The sequence below is a fragment of the Ambystoma mexicanum genome, chromosome 4p (assembly GCF_040938575.1).
Source record: "Ambystoma mexicanum isolate Mex_15411 chromosome 4p, UKY_AmexF1_1, whole genome shotgun sequence".
In the NCBI taxonomy this organism is placed as follows: Eukaryota; Metazoa; Chordata; class Amphibia; order Caudata; family Ambystomatidae; genus Ambystoma; species Ambystoma mexicanum.
In genome coordinates, this window is record NC_090927.1 from 904,050,963 (window position 1) to 904,076,285 (window position 25,323).

Below are 25,323 nucleotides of genomic sequence, written 5' to 3' on the forward strand. Positions count from 1 at the left end.
AATGTGAGAGGAGGTGAAAGGACGGAGCACAGAGATCATATGAAGGGTCCAGAGATCTTATGAAGGAATGAAAGAGGATGCCAGTGAGGGTTTGTCTGGCAGAGGCGCTGGAATAGGTATCAGCGATGGGGAGACCAGGGTTAGAAACCAAGATATCCTTTTTGAATTTCTTCTTACCAGACTTAGTGAGAAGGGGAGCAAAGTTGATAGAGAAACAGTTGGAATAGATAGGAGAAACCGATAGTGCCATGGGCGGGTAGAGAGTGGAGGCAGCAGGAGAAATATACAAGATCAGAGGTATGGAGCGGTCACTGGGCTAGCAGGTAGCAGTGTAGGTGAACAAAAACACACCCAAGTTTAACTTTCCCAAAAACACACCCAAGTTTGACGTTCCCAACACACCCAAGTTTGACTTTCCCACAACACACCCAGATAGTGAAATTCAAGGCAATAGCTAAGGCACCAATTGGTAAAAGGATTCTATAGAAAAATGAGAACTGGCTACCCCTCTCTGTGCTGCCACCTAGGGCCAAGTAAACTACAGTGTATTAATGAGCAGAAGAAATCACTTCTCAATTAGTGCAATTTAGACAAAGGAACAGAGTGTCGGAACATGGGACCATCTTATATCAGGTTAAAAACAATCACACAATGTCATCTTTTATATTAATTTATTCAAAGTATCAAAAACGCTCACCAATAGTTAAAACAGGTAGTAAAACACAGCGAGAAGTACGACACACGTATTACAAATACTATTACATAATCCTACATCCTTCTCATTTATACATTTATAAAAAAGAGCAAAAAACAGGCACAGTCTATTTCATATGGGATTCAACAGGTTAGTCGTGACCACTCTATCAATTAGAGTGGTATTGCAGATATTAGACTAATAATTTAGCTTAGTCTATTGTCCTGTGTCGACATGTTTCGGCCATCTACATATATAAAACACTATCCCCAGTGTCCCTACAGACAATCAAATATAGGCCATCTTCAGGAGAGACAAATTTCTTTTTTGGAAGATGCACATCTTTACCAGATCCCCATTGCCAGACAAGTGCGAATCTAAAAAAACAAACAAATGTCATGTATTACATACTAAAAGGGGAAAAAAAAAAGAATGATTCCGTTCACAAAATAACATCGGCAGCACTGAGAGAGGGGTAGTCAGTTCTCATTTTTCTATAGAATCCTTAATATACCTCCCGTTTGAGCCATTGGCCCCCCGAGAACAAAAATTGAGGGAGTTTACCGTCACTGATATACCACCAGTTGGTAAAAGAAATGAGATGGGATCATAGGTGAGTGCTCCGATGAGAGCATGAAGGGAAGACAAGTTAAAAAACACAGGAAGAAGGTAGAGTGAAGTGAAATTAGAAAGGGTAGGCAGAAAGAGGGAAACTAACCAATAGATGGGGAAACGGGACAGTCGTGGAAGTCCAGGTTGATAGTAGAAAAGAGATGGCAACCCCAGGGAGGGTCAGGCTGTTGTATTAGCATCCCGGAAAGCAGACGGGGAAGCTGACAGGAGACTTAAAAGCGGGCCCTGGGTAGGGGCCGGCTAAAGCCTGTCGGTCTCTCGTTGGTCAGGAAGAGAGTCCCCAGCCAATGGCAGAGCACCATAGAGGCAGCCAGGAAGGCACAAACAGCCTCAGATAGAGATGAGGCCAGAGCGGCCATGTTGAAAGCACCGCATGGTGCACACAGTTTGCAGGCAGAAAGTCCCAAAAGATCCCAAATTCGTGGTGCAGCAGGCAGCAGGATGTTATAAACACTGCCAAATAGCGCTATGTGGAAGCGCTTCAAATAATTGCTATATAAAAGCGATTTTCTTCGTTTTTTAAAATGTTCACTTTTTTTCAAACAATGCATCCACAATTCTCACGAGGTACAGATGGCAATGGACAATTGCACCTACCTCTACCAAGTGGCTGCAACAGCCCTGTGCAGACAAGGAGACCAGGAAAAAGAAAATTTCGATGTTGAGAGGCTGCAGGACCTTGCACTCCGGAGCAAGGAGGAGAAATTAGCATGTATGGGCAAACTCCAAATGTACAAATCAGTACTCCAGCAACACAGGAGCAATAAAGCAACTTTAGTTAAGTACTGTGCGACTCTTGTTAGAACTTAAAGCATGTAGAAGTTGTTGTAACAAAGCTTCCTTGGTGCACAAGCTGCAGACCCGGTCACCGGATTCTTGGTCAGGCGGACTGAAGAAGGGACACTGGATGGATCTTTGCAATAGCCGAATGGAGAGTTTCTCAGCAAAGGATTATTCATCGTTCTGTGGTTTTGCCACCCTGTTCAAAGCACTCATGAAGAATGGTTATGGCCCTGTCAACTCTGCTTGCTCCCTGGGCCGAGCCTTTGGATGAGGGTATTGAGTGGAATCTTGTCACTGGAGGTCTGGAAGGAGTGCACCAAAGTTCTGGGATGATTCAAACTTTGGAAGGCGGTGCTCTGCACACAGGTCCCACGGTATTGGCAGTTTGCAGCCCGTGAAGGTCAGTCGTGGTATGGCTTGAAATGCAGGTAGTCTTCAGGCTGGTTTTTCCCACCAGTCTCAGGGAGGAAGTCTTATAGATCGGAGCCTCCCTTTGAGCAGCGGTCACTCTGATGGCTCTGATGGTATCTGGATGTAGTTGCAGATGCCCTTCTCCTTTTCAGAATGGATCTTCCAGTGGTCGACTTTCTTCAGCATCAAGACCCTAGCCTTTTATGCAAGAACCCTGCCATTCTACCCTGCATGCCGTCAATGAAACTTGGGGTGGGAGGGCTATCCTTTCAGGAATGCCAGCCTTGCTGTAAACTGGATTTAAACAGGCACACTGGAGGACAAAGATCTGTGGAGGTTTGGGGTCCTCCCCGCTTCTTTTCTTCCCAGACACACTGGCGCCTTCGGGTGGGCTTTACAAAGGGATTTCGGCGAAGACACAAGGCATACAAGGACCTCCCCAACCCAGCACGGCAGAAGGACCAAGAAAAGAACAAACCAATGTGTGTTAGTGAAAAAAGAAGACTGGAACCATTTTGGCTCAAGCGAGAGTGCAGTCTGTGTTGTAAGTTTAACAAAATGTGTCGAAATAATATCCATTGCCACCAGCTATTCAGATGGAATTGTTACTGTTAGCAAAAAGTTACAGAAGGAAAAAGGGACACAAGGTGTGCCCCCAGCACGCCACATAAAGTGGGCTTCCAAGAAAAGGCTAGGTGGGATAAAAGTACACTGCTATCCTTGGGAACATTCATTCTCACAAGGAATACAAATAAAACCAAAGACGGGAGCTTAAAGAGCTTCTAGTAACACTGCACATAAGGTGATGTGTGTTGCAACACGAAATTATATTGCCGGAGAAAAAGATGCAGGAAAGTGACCATCAAAACAAACCCAAAAAGTGGTGTTCAGAGTACAAAAATAAGAATGTGTGATGAGGAAATTGATTGCCACTCACTACTGAGAGTCGGTAAAACCCAATAGTCCAGCAAAAAGTGCTGGGGGACTCGCAGGTGAGGAGAATATCACACACAATGGAAATTCTACTTAACATGCACTTAATGTGTCTATACTGTAACCACACTTCTCCCTTACTGAGAAATGAGTATTGACTGCTCCATCATGCTTACTGCTAAAAAGGGTAACTGTGTAGTCTATTCTCTTGGGTAGATCGCTTGATCCTCCTAATTTAGTCCTCTAGGAGAAATGTATTCTTCCTAGAGACATTGAACTATTCCTTTTTAGTATGTTGCTCACTTGTCATTAATGTTAGGATAGAATTTCATTTCTTTCATTTTGAGTTCCTTACGCTTATACTGGTTTTAAGAATGTCTGACTTGGGGGCGTGGCCAGCGAGCACGCAATGGAGACGTGATTCCTAGGTGCCCCCGTGGCCGCCCGAAATATCCTGCTAATATCCTTTGATTTGGGAAGTTGATTCCACCAAAAAAGATATTTTCGTTCACCGGAACCCAGTGGCTGCACACGACAGAGAAGCGGACCGAATTTGCTGCGTGAGGAGCAAGATATCGGTGCTGAAAAACAGCAGAGTGGGACCTCCGACGGCAAACAAAATGGCCATCGCGCATGAAACGCGCTAAAACACAGTGAAGGCCGGAAGGTGCCCGCCCGTGATCACAACCTGTTGAACCAGCCTTTGTTCTAAAAGACCAAAAGCCCCCCTGGAGGGGCCTGGGAGGGCGCTGCCAACCCGATATCTGTGATTGGAGCCTTCTTTGTTCGCCATCCCGACTCGCAGCAATCCTTGGAGGCGGTGGACCCCGGCTGGTGTTATTTACCGGAGCCACCCACGGACGAGAAGCCTGGACGGGGACGGTGAGCGGGCCCGATATAGCCGCTATGCCGACCTAAGCGTAGGATACCAGAGGGGAGAGGCCCCTGGAGGGACGCCCACGGGCTGGAGGGGATCCCTATGCGACAGCCCGTGACTGGTGGGCCGCTGCGAGGGAAGCCTCCAGCACACCAACGCGGCGGCGGGAACCTACAGGGAGGAACAACGTAACGGGACAGCCACCAGCGACAGGACCGCCTGGACCAACAACACAGGCAGTGCCGGTGACCTGGGGTGAGGTGACCTGAGGTGCGCGGCCAGGAGGCGGCCGAGGCAGAAAGATCCCAACACTGAGCAGGCTGCTCCCTCTCCCCACAGACAATCTTTTATAACTACTGGAACCCCGCGCCGGACCCTGCTCAACAACCACAACCTTTTCCGAGCCCTGGGGAGGCTGAAGCCGCAGCTGCGAACACTGCGACAAGGAAGTAAAATTGCAGGGGCAACTCGGTCACAAGTGGAGGCCCAGACAACGCCGTGAGGGACAAGTCCACCATTAGTCCCCACATTCACATTCCTGTGGGATTCCACATCATGGGCAAGGAAAGAAACAAGATGACCACGATGCAAAGCACCATGGATCAATATGCCACGAGCACACAGCCAGCACCAAACGCGGAGGACCCGGGGATGACTCTTTCCCCCCCCCCCCCCCAATGGAAGAACCCCTGTCACTAAAGGACGTGATGACCGCAATCGCCAGTTGGCGCTCCTCAATGGAGCAAAAAATGGACACTATTTCTACCGAGGTCTCGTTCCTTTGCCACGACCGCCATAAGCTCTCACCCCGAACGGGAGAAGCAGATCAGCGAATATCTAGCGTGGAGGACAACCTAGGCGGTGTGCACCAGCAACTCATACAAACACTGAACCGCCTGGAAACCCGAGTGGACGAGGGAGAGGGCAGGTCCCGACGCAATAACATTCGCATTTTAGGCCTGTCTGAGCGCACAGAGGGTCCCAGCAAGGAACTCTTCCTGGAGGAATGACTGGCAGATCCCTTCGCGCCGAAAACCTTCTTGAACTTCTTCTCGGTGGAACGTGCCCATCATGTGCCCATGGGTCACCCAACCCCGGGGGACCCCCCCCCCACGCCCCCCAAGGACAATTATCGTGAAAATTCTTAATTACCGCGACAGAGACGCCATCCTACAGATGGCCAGAACACAAGGGACGGTGGTATATAATGGATCCAGGATCGCCTTCTTCCCGGACTACGCCTGCGAAGTTCAGAAGGCCAGACAGTCCTTTGAACACTTGAAAAGGAAGCTTCACCCTATGAATGTAAAATATGGGCTGCTGTTCCCGGCACAGCTGAAGATCCAACATGAAGGCAAGACAGTCCACTTCACTGATCCACAGGAGGCATGGAGATGGGCGGTGACCCACTTTGGAGGAGACTGGACCGGGGCCGATCAAAACCGCAGGGGAAGAACGAGACCAAGGGAGGAAAGACCCGCCGGCAACCTGTACTGGAAAATCAGAATGAACCTAATGGGGGCCCCAATCCCTAGCGCGGTTAACAGAGACATTGGCTAAACGAAGCAACGTCAGGAAATAGCAAAAGAGCACACTGACCAACTGCCTTCTAGGCAGGCATCCGTAACAAACACCTTGCTTGGACTGTTACCAGAAAGGGGTCCCCGCCGCCTATGCATGAAAGATCAAACGCATTATATATAATCGTAATCAACACACCATGCTATCGGCGAACACCCCACTTCCTCCCTGCCCATTCCTCCCCACCCCCCCGACTCAGACACTCGACCCAAGAAGGAGTAGTAAGTCGGTGGGAAAGTAATAACAGTTTACATTAAGTTGATCTGGCAACATAGTTTTTAGCGCCAGTAGAGTTCGGGCGACAGATACTTCATGATGGGGAGGGGGGGGGGGGGGCGGGATGGGGCGTTGTTGTATGTTAGAAATTTTCATCACAAGACCGGTAAACATATCATGCCCAATACCCACGCTTCCACTGGGCACGACCACTGTACTCATATATCACACACGCATCTGGCACAACAAATTGGATTCCTAGACAGAAATGGCCACACAACAACATAATGTCTTCACAGGGGGAGACGCACATGTCCAAATGGTAGTTACTGAACGTCATAGATCCCTAAGGATCCTCACATGGAGCGTAAATGGCATGAGCTCAAGTATCAAGCGTCGGCTTATAATGCAGTTCCTAAACGGGCGTTCCCCTGACATTGCTCTTCTTACGGAGACACACCTAGCAGGTTCGACCTGCCGATTCTTCCGCAGGACTTACTATCGATTAGCTTATCACGCAGAGTACACGATGGGTTCCCGGGGCGTCGTGATCCTCCTACACAAACGGCTCCCCTTTGCACTGACGGCAGTGGAACTAGACCCCAGAGGCCGTTTTGTGCTACTCAGAAGCACACTGTGGGGGGAGATGGTAGCTATTCTGGCGGTACTCCCCAACGGGGTTGGAGGATGCTCTCTTGAGGGATGTCACAACATTGATGGCGCAACAACAGCCTGATCTATGGATCCTTGGGGGGGAGGGGGGGGACTTTAATGAGGTTATCTGTAATACACGGGACGGGACCCACATACGGAACCGAAACCCAAACAAGCCCACACGGCTAGCGACCTTTGCATCAGCTTTAGGCCTAAGTGACCTATGGAGAGACCTCCACCCTACAGATCAGGGCTTTTCCTTTCACTCGGGAGCCCATGCATCCTTGTCCAGGCTGGATTACTTCTTCCTTCCAACTCCCGAAGCGTATAGGGTAAAAGCGCCAGAACTCCTTCTCCGTGGCATATCTGACCATTCTCCCCTGGAGATACTGCTCCAGACAGACCCCTGCCTCCCAGGACTTGGCGGCTAAATAACTATTATGTAGGCTTTCCAGAATTCGTCGAACACATCACCGAAAAATCCAACAAATTCTTTGAAATTAACGCGGGTTCAGTAGAGGATCCGGTGACATTATGGGATGGGAAGCCCATAAGGCGGTACTTAGAGGGGAAATAATGGCCTGGACATGTGATAAAAGGAGGGAAACACCATAGGAAAGTTATGGAGGCAGAGGAAGCCGTAAAGGAATGGGAAAATAGATATGTCGCCAACCCCACCCCTGACGCCCACCGCTCCCTCACGAAGGCCAGAGCAACCCTGCACAACACAGCACTAGATAACGCAAAGCAAGCGCATAGGGAGTCAAGAACCAGAATCTATGAACACGGCGACAAAGCTGGCAAACTATTGGCCTGGGTCGAACGTCGGGAAGAAGGGCACAGACATGTCAGGCAGATCATAGAAGACCCCAATGGACTGGCCCAAACAGACCCGGAAATAGCAGAGGCCTTCGCTAAATTCTATGCTGCACTCTACGCTGCCCCAACATCACCGGTAGATCTGTCCCTTCTGGACGAGATCGTGCTCCTGCACTTGGAGCAGCAGACAACACATCTGGATAGGGAACTGGACAAGGCCGAAATCATGGAGGCCATGTCCCAGCTACAATCCGGGAAGACACCAGGCCCTAACGGCTTCCCGGCTGAGACCTGGAGGAAGCTGGGCAGCAACCAGATGGCGAACCCCCCACCTCTGGGATTTATTCCTGGCGGCCAAAGGACAGGGCACCCTTCCATTGGACCTACGAATGGCCAACATTGTGGTTATTCCCAAACAAGGAAAGCCCCCTGACCGGTGCACATCATACAGGCCTATATCGCTTATTAACAGCTAAGCAAAGATTTTGGCCAAGGCCAATAGACTTCAACAGGTCATCATCTCACTGGTTCATCCGGACCAGTGCGGCTTTATGCCGCAAAGATCAACCAGAATGAATCTATGCAGGTTGCATCTACTCCTGGAAAAAGCCCCGAGCCTCGATGCGCCACTGCTCTTTTAGCAATTGATTTCGAGAAAGTGTTAGATTCGGTGGTGTGGGAAAACCTGTGGGCGACAATGAGACACATGGGCATTGGTGAGACCTTTCTCAGCTGGGTTCAACTGCTGTACGAGGCGCCAATGGCTGCGGTCAGGGGTAATAGCTGGACCTCTAGGACCTTCCGACTGGGCAGAGGCACCCGACAGGGCTGTCCTCTATCCCCCCCTTCTATTCGCCCTAGCGATTGAACCGCTTGCCCAATGGCTCCGAAAGGTTCCTACATGGTCAGGGTTTCGCTGGCCAGACGGACGAGAGGACAGGGTATCCCTGTATGCAAATGACCTGCTACTCTATCTCAGCAACCCAGACTACGCATGCCCAATCATAACTCAAATGTTGACGACTTTTGGGGAATTCAGTGGACTCCCGAGTTAACTGGGGTAAATCGGTCCTGTTCCCAGTGAAGGGTGACGACCTGGCAGTCCCCTGGGGCATGCCATATCTGGTGGAGAGGCGGCTTCCGCTATCTGGGCATATGGGTCTTGGGGACTCTCTCGGAATACGTAGCGCACAACCTGCACCCACTAATCGACCGCTTCTCCGGGGATGTACATCACTGGATGCTCCTGCCTCTCACGCTCATGGGCAGATCGGCCCTCTTTAAAATGATGGCGCATCCACGCTTCCTTTATGTACTGCAGAATGCCCCATTGGCCATACCAAACGCGGAATTTAACCGAGTGGCGCACATATGGGTTGAAGGAGGTACGGAAGTTGGCTGCATGGCCCCGGTGGGTGGAGGCAGGGATAACCACAATGGGAGACATTATTGCGGATGGTTCCATCCTCCCATTCGAAACCCTGCAGCAGAGATTCGTAATATCTGCCACAGAACATTACCATTACCTGCAACTAACTCACGCCATTAATGCACATGGGCAAGAGCTCAACGACATACCAGATTACACACCTCTGGAACGCAACTTACTACCACAATACATCCCTGCCAAGGTCACCACTATTCTGTACAAGGTGATTAACGCGTTTGCCACTCCGTATTTGGTCAATCTCAAAAATAAATGGGAGGGAGATGTGGGGCCCATTGAACCAGAGGACTGGATCCAAATACTGATGAACCCACGCGGAATCGCAATAGACTCCAGAATTAGACTGGTACAACTTAAGGTGCTCCACAGGGTGTACTACTCCCGAGGGGCCCTATTTGGCTGGGGGAGGGCGGAGGACCCTAACTGTCTGAAATGTCGGAGGGAGGAACGAACTTTCATCCACCTTCTCTGGGAATGCCCTAAAATCAAGACCTTTTGGGCGCAACGTTGTCAACTGTTAAGGAGAACCCTGGGGCGCACAATAATCCCACAACCTGCAATAATGTTAGTGGGGGTCCCAGATGAGAACACTCCGGATAAATGGGAGGGTATTTTTCTCTCCAATGCAATAGGCCTGATAAAACGGGATATAGCACAGAAATGGGAGGCCCTGGAAAGCCCATCAGTGGCCCAATGGTCAAACGAAATGGACATATGTGCAGCCAAAGAGCATAGAATCTATACAGCACGGAGATCCCCGGCAAAAGCCATCAATATCTGGGGAAAGTGGGAAGACCATGTGATATAGATCTCGCCGGTTAAATAGGAAAAGAGATGGACACAACCACTATACGGGACATGGTGAGAAATGCAGATCCCGAAAGTAAAGTGCAGAGTGGCAAGACAGGAAGGAGTGATGAACCAACCCGGGCGTTGAGGGGAGGTAGGGTTGGGGGGGGGGGATTTGTTGGTGTACTGTATGTATGTTTAAAAACCAATAAAATGTGTTATAAAAAAAAGATTGTCTGACTTGATAAAGAGGGACTGCTGCTGAAGTCCCCGTATTACTACAACCCTTTTATAATCTGCTTCACTTAGTAGCCCCAACGGGCACACTGTAAGTGGTGTGTTGGGGAGTAGGTTGGTGGCATCTATAGTTTTGTTTAGGTTACCCCAGGTTTTGAGCCATTTTTTATGTGATATAGTTTGATAAACTTTTCGTACATTATCATTCATATGACAAGCACATGAAATCATAAAAAGATAAACCTATTCAATTTGATTTCCGATAAAATCATTGTGATGCTTGTTAATCTGCTTAGAATCACATGCTGTGCATATGGTCTGACATCCAGTGGTAACAGCGGAGTTTTGCATCTTGTCTTTCGGGGACCGAAAGGGGACGTCGGCATAGGCGTGTCTGTAACCGTATCCCTATCGTGACGTGTAGTGTACCCAGAATCCCTCGAGTGCCGAGGTCCATCAGATTGTTTTTTTCCACCCAGAAAACTGGTCTCCCTATAGCGGAGCTCTTACTGGATACATTGTATATCTTTACCGAATTGTCGGTTTATTCCCTGTTAAGTCACTTCGCCCAACAAGAACATCTTCGACGAAGACTCTGGGGAATCGTCTCTGGCTGTGGATTTTGGCGCCTAAGATCCGGCGGCCGGATTTTCCACGTGATCGGGCCCTCTGGCCGACCTATACAGTAGGGAGAGTTGGGTCAGGGTGGCCATATTGTTTAGTATATCTTTCCTCCTTTCCCCTCTTTCCTTGTTGGTCTGGTCATCCTTTCATTTTGCTATGGAAAGGACTCCTTTTAGATTCTGCCCTAAGTGTAGGGTCAGATATCCTTGGAAGGATGAACACAGGAAGTGTAACGCCTGTCTCTCCCTAGAGCAGAACGAGAAGCGGTGTGTGGCATGCAAACTCATTCGGCCTAAGACCCTTAAGGAGCGCCGTGTAAAGCAGTGGGCCACGTACGGCATGTCACGCGTGGAACCCCCTTCCCCCATCGCCACGCCAGCTGAAAGTGACGGGGTTCTTTGGATGACCAAACGTCCAATGCGAATGTTATAGAGCTTGAGGCGGACGCTTCTAGGTCCGCCGCGCCCGACCCTTCCAGGCTCGACTCTGGTCTTGCTACAGGGACTACACCCGGCGACAGGGGCGTACAATCGCATCGCACCATGCACACAACCCCTACGCCAATTTCAGCGCCTTCATCGAAAAAAAGCGAAAGTGCCTCGGATCGTTTAGATCCAAAGCTTTCCCCGCATCCCCAGCAGCGTTTTGTCAATCGAAACAAACTAAGGGCGCCACAAAACCTACACGCGTCGAAGTGCGTGAGCCCGACGCTTCGATTGTTTCCAAGGCCTCAGTATGCCCGAAAACTATGGCTAGGCCTCTACACGGAAAACCGACCGCTAGGCCCTCTAGTGCCGTGGACGGTATTGCAACGGTCGACAAATCATCTGAGCCTTTGTCTCACGATGATTCAGCAACTATCGAAAGTAGCATCGGAAGCATCACTGCGGTGGCGGGCCTTACTCCGGTTCCACCTTAAATTATGGGCTAGGCCGCCCAAAATTTTTCGGCGGATTGAGTTCCCGATTCTGATGAGGTTTACGAAGGTAGTCGAGAGCCTCTTTCCGACACCCTGAGAGGTTCTTTTCGATGGCGCAGTGCAGAGAAAGTAGTTTCTCCTCGGGTAGGCCCGTTTGGGTCCTCTAAATGGACTACTGAAAAATTCGAGAGGCGTATGGATCGGCTGGAGCAGATTATCAGTTCTTCTGATCATCCTCCTGTGAAAAGGGCTCGGGTAGACCCAAACTCCAAATTCAAGAAGATCAGTCTCAGGTTTTCCAACAGGAAGACGTCCAGATGGACACATATAGAGACATCTATAATGAAGAAGCAGCTTCTTTTCTTGGAAACTATGAGTAAGATCAACAGGATACTACGGACAACTGGGAGGAAACCCAGCAGGAAGGTCAAGACCCATGGACACAGCAAGATCAGGACTCTAATGTTTTGTGCCTAGACTCCACTCTGTCCATCCCGGCTCGCCAGGCCTCTACTGTGGATGACCAAATGGCATTCAACTCCATGTTGAAGAAGGCAGCTGAATACTTCAAAATTGCCACTCAAGGCAGTACCTGAGCAGGATTTCGTGGAGGATATTATTAAAGAAAAGCCTCCAGCCCCCATATGGGCCAGCCAACCCTGGTTTGCGCACCTGATGGAAATGTCCCTCTCCCCGCCAGTCAAGCTACCCTACCCTGCCAGTACAACATGTTGTCTCAGGACAGGGGGGAGATCCAACACCCATGCCCACAAACTCTGAATTTAGCAGCTTGGCTCCTGAGGTCATAGTTTGGTCACCTACAGCTCGCTCAGAGGTGCATGGACATACTCAGTGAAGCGTGAAAACCTTATACACGTTATTGCTGTGCCAGCAAATGGAAATGTTTTGTCATCTGGTGCAATTCCAAGGGCGTCAATCCCATCGATTGCTCACCCTCACACATTGTGCTGTATCTAACCCACCTGTTGGACGCTGGGTTAGTATTCAATTCCCTGAAGGTTCATCTGGCTGCTCTGTCAGCCTACACCACATCACAACATAAGGTGTTGTGGTGGAAAATACCAGAGATTAAAGCCTTTATGGAAGGGGTTAAGATTATTTATCCTCCCATTTTCTCACCCAGCCCCAGGTTGGGATCTGAATGTGGTTTTGACCAGGCTCATGGGAGCTCCCTTTGAGCCTATGGATAAAGCAAGTATGAAAGACCTGATTTAAAAGACAGCCTTCTTAGTAGCTATCACTTCTATCAGAAGGGTTAGCCAACTGCAGGCTCTTTCTGTTCTAGACCCCTTTGTTACAGTCCACAAAGATAAGGTAGTTCTGCGCACACATGCCAGGTTTGCACCTAAATTTATCTAGTTACATGTGAACCAGTCTATCGAACTACCCACTTTCTTCCCGAACCCTACTAACATGGCCAAAACAAGCCTTCACACACTAGACATGCGCAGGGCAGTCATGTTTTACCTGGAAATAACCAAACCACTAAGGAAGACTAAACAGTTCTTTGTTCCAGTGGCAGCTGGTAGAGAAGGGGATCCTGTCTCTAAATCAGCTGCCTCAAGGTGGATTGTCAAATGCATCACACTGTTTCTCTCTTGCTAAGAGAGAACTGCCCTTCAAGCATAGAACACAATACTCGAGGCCCTGGGGCATCCATAGCATTCATTGCAAATTTTCCTCTTGAGTCCATTTGCAAAGCGGCAACCTGGAGTTCTGTACACACCTTTACAAAACACAATTGCCTAGACACTCATTCTAGGTCTGATTCTCAGGTGGGATAAGCAGTACTAAGACTTCTTTTCTCTGCTGTCCCTTCTCACAACCCACCTCCAACTCCGGGTACTGCTCGCTAATCTATGCACAGCATGTGATTCTAAGTAGATTAACAATCATCAGAAGACATGCATTACTCGCCGTAGCGGCATTTCTGATGATTGTATCTGCTTAAATACATATGTGCCCTCCCTACCTCCTCGCTCAGGGTGGGAGGAACATAGACATCTTACTAATTTCTCTCTTTATGTACTCACTATAGCCTTGGGCTCCCTCATGGCACAAAAAATGCAATCGGAGGGACCTCGGCGCGTGGTGGATTTTGGGTACACTACACGTCACGATAGGGATAGTGTTACAGACATGCCTATGCCGACGTCCCCTTTTGGTCCCCGAAAGACAAGATGCATTACTCCGCGGTTACCACTGGATGTCAGAGCATATGCACAGCATGTGAATCTAAGCAGATACAATCATCTGAAATGCTATTACGGTGAATAATGCATGTAATATGATAGTACACTTTAAGAATTATCTACTTATACAGTCTACAAAAACCTCATATATCCATAAGCCCCAAAAAATCAAATACATGTGATTCATTATCCACCAATATAAATCCTCAATGCAATACTTTTTAGGCATTTGTACTGCATTTGTAGTTATATGGCGCAGTATGGTAGCCATTGGAGTACTGTTATGGAGAATTCTCAGAAATGTGCTAATTCCCCTCTACCTTAGAGACCCCCAGCAGCTTTGCTGGATTTTGATGACTTCATTTTTTTTAACCTGGAGAGAGTGAGACCCTTTTTCCCCACTCGCTCATATATTTTAATGTGATTTTGAACACTGTTTCTTTTGGTTGTGGAGTCTGACAAACTCCATAGGCATCATCTTTTACTTTGTGTCACAAAGCACCTTCAGTGTAGTCTTTCAGATTTCTCAATGGTTTAAATACCTTCTCTTGGATAAACTACTGTTTCCAGGAGCAGTAAAGTGAAATTGACTTTACTAACATTTGTAACTTTCTAGACCCAGCACACACTATCTTTCAATAGGGTGCTGGGAGTTGTGGGGGGGGGGGAGTTACCTAGTATCCCCTTTGTCTAGCTCCTCATGTAACATTTTTGTTACCCTTTCCACGATGAATGGCTGGTGGCATTGGTTTACTTTTCACTACTGTGGTGTGCATTTACTGTGGGCTGCGTTCGGAGCTGCAGTAAAGCCCCCATGGGTGCCATTTTTGTCAAAATGGCCCTGGTCTTCTTTTTTCGCCATTTCTTCTTGGAAAAGTCCTCGATTTACTCAGCCGCCAAACCAGGTTTGGTCCATTTGTTCACTTTGCCTTTGGTGGTATTCACGAGTGAAGCCCACCTCTGGCTCCAGGGTGTCTGGTGGGGGCAGGAAGTGAGGGAGGTGCCCAAAACTCTGTCCTTGGTCTCTTAGGAGACCCAAATGCACTCTGGTATGATTGGCTGGCTGACTGTCCGGCAAGGACAGCCACCCTGCTGGGTAACAGACAGCTAGGCTGGAATGATTGGGAGATAACTGAATAAAAGGCGAGGCTTTTGGCTTGGAAGGCAGTGTCGACCACTGGAGGAAACAACTGAAGAAGAACTTGAAGAGGACGCCTGCTGCAACTCCTGGACCGTTGGTTTGCCCAGTGAAGAACTGCTGCTGTGCTGAATCACAAAATTCGTATAGACGGAGAGGCTCCTGCAAGGACGACTTCTCCCTTTGAGTTGATGGGACCAATAAACTCCAAAGTAAGCCACCTGGACATTCTCTCGCAGCTTCTTGCATTTCCACAGAGTTGCTGCTGGAAACCGAAACGCCAGGGAGAGGAACACCAGATTGTGTGCGTTGCTTTTAAATTGACCAAGAGCTCCAGGAAGATCCTCCGGACTCCCAGGAAGCAGGACTAACTGAGCCTGAGCCCCCTCAACCGAGTGCGGGACCCCAGCAGCACGGAAAATCCATCTTGACAGCCAGGAACCGCAGTGTTGCTATTTGCGGTAGTCGCGAGGAGCAGAAACGCTGAAGTGCCACTTGTTTGAAGATCGCCGGTTGCGAGCGGTGACCGTCCCATTGCAGTGCAGGAATCCCCAGAAGTCCTCCCTCTTGTCCCCACGACTGAGGCCCAGGAACAGCGAAATCTGCAGAGCTGCGCAGGAACCAAAGTCATCTGCTGCACTGTTTCTTCAATCCAAAGGTACTGTAAACTTTGAGAGTAATTTCTGCTTATTGTAGAGTTGCTTGCATCTTCTACTACTCACAAGCCTAAACAGCCTGTGGCCATACATTGATTCTTCTTTTCGTCAAAGACTTCTAAAACATTATGCAAAGACTTTTCCTACTTATCTACCAGAAGTGCTTCAGTTCATATAGACCTTTGCCCATTGACTTTGGCTTTACCTGTTATATTGAAGGACTCTGCTTAGGGGATCTAAACGGATTTGCCTGCTTAATAGTTGTGATCTCTTGTTTGTTCTGATGACCTTTCCTTTGACCAATTTATTAGAATATTCTAAATACAACAGTAAAGATATTAATGTCCGCAGCACCCTAACTATTGAAGTGTAGGTTGTGACGGTGGGCCATTTACTGATTTAGAAACTAAGTGTGGAGTGCATTTGTGTTGCTTTAATATTGCTCCCTTCTGAAGAAGGCTTATTCTAACTGACCGGCAAATAAAACCTTGTGTGTAAGAGTTTATTTGAATAATTGTCACTGTCAATCTCTGCAACTCCCCTACAGCTCACATTGAGATAAGCCCAGCTGCTCAACACGCTACCAACCTGTGTAGTACAAGCTTATACCAAAGGTTGGGTTCCTCTTGCCAGGAGGTCAGGATTGTTGTACTGCACCCATAGGTTACTGCATACAATCTTGCCTAACAAGTACTAACGTTTCTTTGTAAGTCCTATCGTTGGCTGTTTTGTTGCATTCTTTCTCTGTGTTGGCCTTGCAGATTAGCTTAAATTGCTGTTTTACTAATGCAGCTTCATCCTGAGACGACCAGGCAGCCTTGGTTATCCATCATGGGGTCTGGCATTTATTCACATGCTCATGAATATTCCCTGTCATCAGGCTGGGAATCCTTGGTAAAAGAAAAGTTTTTCTTTCAAACTGTATTTCTCCTCTAAACCAATCATTGTACTCTGGGTTATACTGTCCCAGTGTTAGGCAGGATTGTATGCAGTACCCTGGGGAGACTGCACCAGCCTTGTCCTCTTGGCAATAGTTAACCCAACCTTTGGCATTAGCATGTACTACACAAGTTGGTAGAGTGACTGATCAGCCAGGCTTATCTCAAGAGGGGTCAATGTGAGCTGTAGGGTTGTAACCTAGAGATTCACAGTGACAGGTATTCAAATAAACACTTACACTCAACGTTTCTTGATTAAACAATTATTTATTTCAGTCAGTTGAATAAACCTTCTTTAGAAGGGAGCAATAATGTGTAACCCTTAAATATACTTCAACATACATACTATCAGTTTCTTTAAATCAGTAGATACCCATTTGGGATGGCGCACACACTTCGTACACCCTGAGGTGACTTAAATAACTAGGACACTGTGGACATTGATTTATCACTGGCACATTTAGAGAAATACTCAGTTTGGTGTCAAAGGAAAATATGAGGGAATAAAATAACAATGGTCAGCAAATTTTCCTAAGCAGGTAAGTACTTTTGAACCCCCAATGCAAAGTAAATTAACCCTTTCCCAGCTACACAAGTTATAGTATGTGTGACTTTTTGGAGGGATAGTTAAAGCAGAACGTCGAGGTAAGAAGAGTCTTTCAGGGAGCCAGGCCAGCCAATGTTAATTGAGCAAAGTCTAGGGGAGCTGAAGCACTTCTTGAAGGTAAGTAAAAAGTATTGCACAATGTTGTAGACATCTTTGTAGAAAATAAAATCTCTGTAGGGCCATAAACTGGATAGGTTTGTGAGAGGCAAAGCTGCAAGCAACTCTGCAACATGCAAACAAGGCAAGTCTCAACTGAGAGCTAGGAAGGCTGCACAACAAGAGGTAAGTACCCCTTAGTTTAGGTCTGAAGAAATTGGTTCCAGCTGGCTTCATTTCCAGTTGTAGTATGGCAGATCTTTTTGTTCCTGGGCCTCTGTTGTGGGGGCAAGAGAGGGGACGTCTGGGGACCCCTACACTACGGTTTGAAGGTTGGCGGCAGCAATGGGCAAACTTCAGACCAGCTGCACTTCGCGGTTTCAGCTTCTCGAAAATAGCACCACTGTTTTTCTCAGATACCTTAAGGGCTTTCTTGCATCGGGGGTCCAGCACTCTGTTGAAGTGGCTCAGGTTTGGTCAGTCCTACTTCATGGGATTCCAGAGGATCTTCCTGGAGCTCAGGTCCGACTTAAAAACGTTGCACTCGATCCTCGTGTTCCTCTCCCTGGCAATTCGTTCCTGCACGAGGATGTCCAGATGAGTTCGCTTTGGGGTTGATTGGTCCCACCAACCCAAGGGGAGAATTGGTCTGTTGCAAGAACCATGGAGATCTATGTATAGATGGCACTTGTACTTGTATTTGCATCCGCATTTGTGCATTTGTCTTTTGCACTTACTTTTGGACTCGCCAGTGACACTGTGCACCATAATAACATTTGGTTTATATGTATTATGTTTACAATATTTTAGGCTATGTTAAACCCTATGGAAAGTTTCAAGCAAATGAAACTCGAACTTTAAAATTGCAAGCACTAGGGGGCATCCATTTTGTGAAATGGATGCCGCCTGTGCTTGCCTTTTAGTCACTAATGTAGCAAAAGCCATCCAGCTGTAGTAAACAAAAGCTACCACTTAGTGGTTTTTGCTTCATTGGTGCCGGACACGTAGGACGGGGACCAGAGACTACAGGCAAGAAAGCTGCAGCTGCATCTTGGTAAGTGCTATTTTTTTTTTTTTAAATAAGCACTAGCAGCGTTTTTTTTTTTTTAATACGTTTTCCGGGCTGGAGGAGCCCGGAAAACTTAGAAATAAAACCGCAGCTTTTAAAACGTATTCATGTTTGCGGTAGCTTCAGCCTCTGGGCTCCAAGCTGAAGCTACCGCAAACATAAATACAACGTTGTTGTGTTTCAAAAACGCTGCGTTTTTTTTTTCTAAGTTTCTCGTGCTCCTCCGAGCCTGAGGAGCCTGAGAAACTTGGAAAGAAAAACTGCAGCGTTTTTGAAACACAACTGTGTCGTGTTTCTGCCTGCCGTGGCTATCACTTTGGGTCTCTGGTGCTCCCCCGGGGGAGTACCGGAGACACAAAGTGAAAGCCAAGGCAGGCAGAAACACAACACGGTTGTGTTTCCAATGCCGCAGTGTTTCTGCCTACAATAGCTTTCACTTTGGAGGCCAGGAGACTCCACGCGAAAGCTGCTGCTGTCAGAATAACAACGTTGTTGTATTTGTGATTGCCGTGGTTTTCCAACCACAGCAATTACAAATACAATCGCGTTATATTTTTTATTAGTACGTCTCGGCTTTTTGCCTTCATTTTACGTTTTCTTTGCTTCCTTTGGCTTTAGGAGCACAGAAAACGTAAAATGAAAGTGAAGGCAGCCTCCTCAGCTCTGCTCAGGCTGCAGTACGCAAAGGCTCCCAGTAGGGGCTTTTGCTGCTTGTTTAGTGCCGCAAGGGCAGAGCCAAGGAGGCTGCCTGAAATCACAAAATGGATGCCCCCTAATGCTTCCAATTTTAAAGTTTGAGCTTCGTTTGCTTGAAACTTTCCATAGGGACTTAAAAAAATATATATTTTAGATATTTGTTTTATTATTGGCCATATTTTTGGCCAATTATATTTCTGACCGAACCATTCCTTTAAGTTTGTGTCAAGTTCAAATTTTGATCTATATCCCAATAAAGTTATTATTATAAGTCGTCCGTTGCAGGGCTTCTCTAGTCGAGGCAAATTCGGAGCTTCAGCACTGCAGCAGGGCTTCACTGGGCAAACCAACGGTCCAGGAGTTGCAGCAGGTCTCTCTTCTAAGTTCTTTTTTGGATTCCTTTGTCCACTGGTGGACTCTGCCTTCCAAGCAAGACCTTGCCTTTTATGCAGGTTTCTACCATTCATTCAAAGCCTAGCTGTCACTCTATGATGTGAAACTTTTTGTAGGTAATTACACTAAACCCAGATAATGTTATATTAAAATATATAATTTATTATATTTCACAAGGGAGTCCGAAATATACTTGTTTCAATTAACCAATACACCTTCGGATACTTTTAGTCTCTAGGGAAAGATACTTATAGAATTAACACAACGATGGAGACCCTGCAAAATAAAGGGGGCACAGGTCGGCAGTTTGGGTCTGAGGTTAGAGTTGACAACCTGCACACCTCTACACACATTCCAACACTCTGGAGTACCTTCTCAGTTCAAAGTAAGTTTTACCTTTCACCCCACTGTACCTTAGGTCAGAAGAAATGCTTGTAGCTGGATTCTCCTCTGTGCAGCAGTAACAGACCCGGTCACCTGATTCCTCGGTCCGGTGATAATGTGACGTCTCGTCAGCAGTCTCGAGAGAGGACCCTTGGCACAGATTTCTTCTGTCTCCCTGGTCAGTTTGTGGTTTTGGCCCCTTTTTCTCAGCACCTACAAAGCACAGTATTCGCCTGGTCGATCTTCGATTTCGATGTCCTGCACTCTGGTTAGTAACTTGCGGATTGTGTCTCTCGAGGTTCAACTGGAGCTCAGCAAAGACCTGGACGGATTTGGCCACTCAAAGACGTTGCACTGAAAATGGGTCTGAGGTCTCTTGGTATTTGTGGTCTGCAGCTCTGAAAAGGCACAGCACCTTGCAAGATGGCTCAATTGGCAGTTAGTCTCCGGGCTCGTTGGTCTTACCAGCCAAAGGTTCTGTGTCATCCTTCAGAGCTTCTGTCGAATGGAAAACTTGTCAGGACAGAATTAGCTGCTTCAGTGATGCAAAGGGTCTGCAGACGTCTCTGGTAGTCTACAGTTTCAGTTACTTCAGTTTGTAGTGGTCAACTTGCCTTTCACCTCAGGAACCCCACCTTTTATTCAGTTTCATCACACTCCTCTGCAGTGTCTCTCAGCAGTTTACAGAAAGGGCCAGGTGGCTGTCCAATCAGGACAGCCAGCCCCCGAGTGGGCACTAGTTTGATTCAGGCACGCAGGCAGACAAAAGGCAGGGGAGACAATAACTCCTCCCCCACTTCCTGCCTACCCAGACACACTGAAGCCTAGACTGGGACGCCAAAGTGTTCCTGCCGAAGGCAAAACACACACACAGACCTTCCCCACCCAGAATGGTAGAAGGACTAACAAAGAACAACCATTATAGAAATGGCGAAAAAAGAACCACCATGTTAAAACAGAAGTGACCCTATTGAGCACAACCGAGACAGTGAATACAGTCTGAGGTAACACACTAGCACAATAGTTGTTAGAACACGTTCACTGCCACCAGCCATAACTATGGGGTTGTCTATGACTATAAAAAGTCAAATGAGCAGAGAGAAGGGGAATACTAGGTATCCCCTAGCACGCCATATAAGGTGCTGTGTGCTAATCTCTCATAGTATATAGTTTTAGGAGGGATACAAAGCATCCCTCTATCCTTACTAACTATAGTTAGTAAGGATACAGAAAGAATCTCAAAGGAGAACCCAAAGAGTTCCCAGCAACACTGCCCATAAGGAGTTGTGTGCTGCAGAAGTTACACAGATGCCTTTAAAGAGATATGGAGGAAAGTAGACTCACTGGTAAAGATGAAACCCAGAGAACAGAGTTCCAAAAGACAGATCAAATAAGAATGAATAAGTGGAAAAAGGCTCCACTAATTCAGGATAGAAAGAAAAAGGCCCAGAAGCCCAGCAAAAAGTGCTGGGGGTCTCAATCGGAGAGAGGATAAAGCATAAAAATGATAAATCTCCCTAGCAGCTAATGACACGTAGATCTCTCCTGGGACATGGGTCCCTAGCCCTCTTCATGGTCTGCGTGGATAATGTCAGGCAGGTCATCCTCAGAACTGGTATAGATGCAAGGAGATTTCCTCTGCAATCGCACAGAACCTGAAGGAGACATCTTTGTTGGTCTTGGCAGGAAGTCCGGAGGCAGCAATCCTCACTCTACCAGAGTCCTTCGGGAAGGAGGCGATGATGGGGGGGATCTGCAGAATGTGCACCGCTGACGACAAGGCCGTGGTCGGAACTGTTGAAAGATGCTTTGGAGGTAAAGAGACCTTTGGAGTAGCTGTCGTTGTGAAGGTTGAAACGACGGTCGCTGCCAAATGTTTTGTGGATGAAAGAAGAGCTGATTTTTTTTTTTTTCCGACATGGTCGTTGACGAAGAGCTTGTCAACGCAATCGTCAATGTTGCAATACTCTTGGTCGTGGACAAAGAGGCCGTCAACAAGGTGGTGGTTTTACTAGACAAAGTTGTCCTTGATGGGCTCGTGCTGGCTACAGTGACTAAGATGGAACAACCGCTGACTGGCCTCCAAAAAGTCTGGCTGCTGTTGCATTTACCATTGAGAGTCTGGTCTAGATTATTGGTATCCTTGCTTATAGGTTGATTTTGGTATGCCTGCACAAAGTATACTTGAACACTCTCTCTAACAAATACAATTCAGTCTTTACCCTGTTTATTGTATTGCTGTTTTAATGAAATTTCAAAATGATAGTCTTAATTCAAATGTCTAATATTGACTTTGTTTTTGTTGAACAGCTGAATCTTGCATCTCAGTCAGTGTTGGAGGGCTTGAATGCCTGCTTTGACCACAGAGCAGAAATTTACATACCTGAACTAGGAATGAGTTTTCAGGTGGAACATGAGAAGACTAAGATCTTTGGATGTCAAAATCCCTTCCGGCAAGGAGGTGGAAGAAAGGGGTTCCCAAAGTCATTTCTGAACAGATTTACACAGGTATGTCAAATGTAAAAATTGTGGCTTGTCATGTTACGTTCACATTTGTCCCACGTCTTTGTTCATTTTCGGAATGCATTTAAACATTTTTACCACATTCATTTCAGGAAAAGCCAAATGAACCCCTTGAGTACCCTTATTTAACCCCTTAATCCTGACCTTGCATACTTCTTATCTTCTAAAGTACTCTCTACGCCAGGAAATTCTACTGTTGCCCTCTTATAAACCCTCTCCTTCACCATCCCCTACTCCTCCCAACACTATCTCTAGCTTCACCCCTGTTTCTGACTCCAAGGTGGCTCTCCTCTTAGCCAAAACTCACACCACCGCTGCCCCCACTGACCCCATTCTTTCCTCACTCATGCCTAAAATCTACCCATTGCTGGTACCCTTTCTTACCTCTTTCCTCAATATCTGTCTCTCCACTTCTTCCTTCCCCCCCTGCATTCAAACATGCCATCATTTTAATTTTTAAAAAACCCACTGCTATTCCCCTTGTCTCAAACCTTCGTCCTATATCTCTCGTACCCTTTCTATCTAAACTCCTTGAGCGTCTTGTTTGTTCTCAAATCTCCTCATTTATCTCTGATCTATCTCGTCTTCCTCCCACTCAGTCTGGCTTTCATCCCTGTCAATCCACTGAAACAATCCTGACTTGTGTGATTAATTCTCTTCTCACAGCTCGTTATTCTAAGCACTCCTCTGTCCTCATTCTTCTCAACTTATCTGCTGCTTTTGACACCGTTGATCACTCTTCGCTTCTGAACTCTCTCTCCTTGTTTGGCTTTCGTGGCTCTGTTCCATCGTGGTTTTCCTCTTACCTATCCAACTGCACTTTTATTGTCTCCTGGGGTGGCAACACCTCTTTTCCTCTCCCCCTCAATCAAGTGTGAGGATCAGCACCTGGGCCCTTTCTATTCTCCTTATATACCTATTTCCTTGCCCCTATAATCTCTTTTGTACTATCTGACCACTTCTATGCTGATGACACTCAGATCTTTATTTCGTTCTCCTCTTTCATGCCTGACATTAACTCTACTCTCTCAAATTGCCTGTATCAAATTCTGGATGACCACCCACTTTCTCACTTTGAATGCCGGTAAAACCAAAGGCTTATTCTTTCCCGCAAACTCTCCCACCAGTGTGCTCCCCATCCCTCTCCTTTCCCCCTTCTAGCATATCAGTCTCCCCTACAGCCCGTAATCTCGACCTCTATTTTGACTCTAACCTTTCCTTTGCTCACCATATTTCTCTTACATCCCGCGCCTGTCGATTCCATCTCTACAACATTCGTAGAATCCGCCCATTCCTTACTTTCCACGCCTCAAAACTTCGCATCTCACCGTTAATCTTCTCCTGACTTTTCTACTGCTCTGTCACCACCTTTGGTCTTCCCCACTCTCGCCTTGCTCCTTTTAAATCTATCATTCAGCCATTCGCTCACTTTGTAATCTCTTATCGTGACTCGATCTTATTCTCTTGCCTCACTTGGTTGGTTGTCTTTCCACTCTCAACTTAAATACAACTTTCTTTGCCTTGTGTTGAAATGTCTCTACGGACTGGCCCCTGACTGTCTTGCATCTCTCCTTTCATTCTACTCTCCCTCTCTTCGCTCCTCGGATCTCTTTAGACTGACCGTTCCCCACCCTCCCTGCGCTCAATCCCGCTTTCGCTCTTTTCTGCTCCTCGCCCCTCTACACTGGAACTTTCTCCCTCTGTCCCTTCGCTCTATTACTTCTTACCCTTTATTCCGTTCTGCCATAAAACCTCACCTGCTTCCGTACCCTGATTGTTACTGCCTGTACCTGATCCATGTTTGCCCAACTGTTCTGATGTACTGTTGATCTCTTATGTGAAGCGCTTTGGATAAAGGCGCTATATAAAGAACAATTAAATTCAAATACAAAAAATACAAAGTACAAGGTTATTAGGCAAGTCTATGCAAAAAGGATGAGCATACTCGTCCTTGGCACTTAAGCATACATGCCAAACCTCCCGATTTAGGCGGGAGACTCACGATTTTTAGGTGAAAAATATTGCTAGTTCCACGGTCTCCCGCCTAAAATAACTTTAGCCCCAATGCATTCCTATGGTGAAATATGCATCTCCCGATTTCCCTGTGGAAATCTCCCTCCCCGGTGCATTTGGATGTTGGCATGTATGCTTAAGGGATTTTATTGGCTCCTTGTAATCGAACTACAAGTAGTCCTTCCATTTCTTTATATGCCATTAGAGTATCTTAAAATAACTGGCCTTTTGTGATTATTTTTCTAAAGTCATTTGGTGATGACTTAAAAAGACCAACTTAATTGTGTGCAAGGTTTCCAGCAGGTTTGTCCAAACTCTCACCCTGGTTTAGGTTGAGATTTTTTTTTATACTTTTTGTGTGATGTTCAGAGAAACCCACTGTTACTGTCTGCATGCAGTGTTTCTGGTCAATTGAAACTAGCTGATAAACAGGACCAAGCAGTAAGCCAGCCTATAGTTGTGTTTAAGTTTTTGAGAACATTACTAGTATCGGTTTTCTGGAACCACCTAGGTTGACCTGCAGTTTTCCACAACTCTAACCAAACGCACTCTTGGTAATGAGGATCAGCAGCCAACAGATCATGGCTTTAAGTACAATTAACATACACTGAAGATTGCAGAGCAATAGATTACCCACATAGATAAGTATGAAAGTGCTCTTTTTAGTCGCACACCTCCAGATGTATCCAAAATGGGACAAACTCTCACTGTAGATGTGATGGAATGAGCTGAAGTTGTGCAAACTATTTTACAACAATATATTAAGAGACAAGGATACCTGCAAAAAAGGACTTTATGCCCAGTGTGAGTGAGGTTCCATGTAATTTCATCGTGGGATGTTTTTTTGCAGGGTTTTTGACTGCGATTTATTTTTCGAAAAAACCCATAGAATAGTTTTGGGGGGGGGGGGTCCCCCACCTCAACCGCCCCCATGAAACTTCCTCCCATTTTAAAAAATTTGATGGGTTTTTTTCGTAAAA

General features: G+C 46.9%; 1 protein-coding gene across 3 annotated transcripts in view; it reads left to right on the forward strand.

The window, feature by feature from the left end:
* The window catches only part of MDN1 (midasin AAA ATPase 1), a 2,688,524-nt gene that overhangs the window by 959,248 nt on the left and 1,703,953 nt on the right, over positions 1–25,323 (forward strand). For all 3 annotated transcript variants that reach the window (XM_069606482.1, XM_069606484.1, XM_069606483.1), the window contains exon 38: positions 22,118–22,315. In XM_069606482.1, the coding sequence (XP_069462583.1) occupies positions 22,118–22,315 (198 nt within the window). The remainder of the gene's footprint in view (positions 1–22,117; positions 22,316–25,323) is intronic.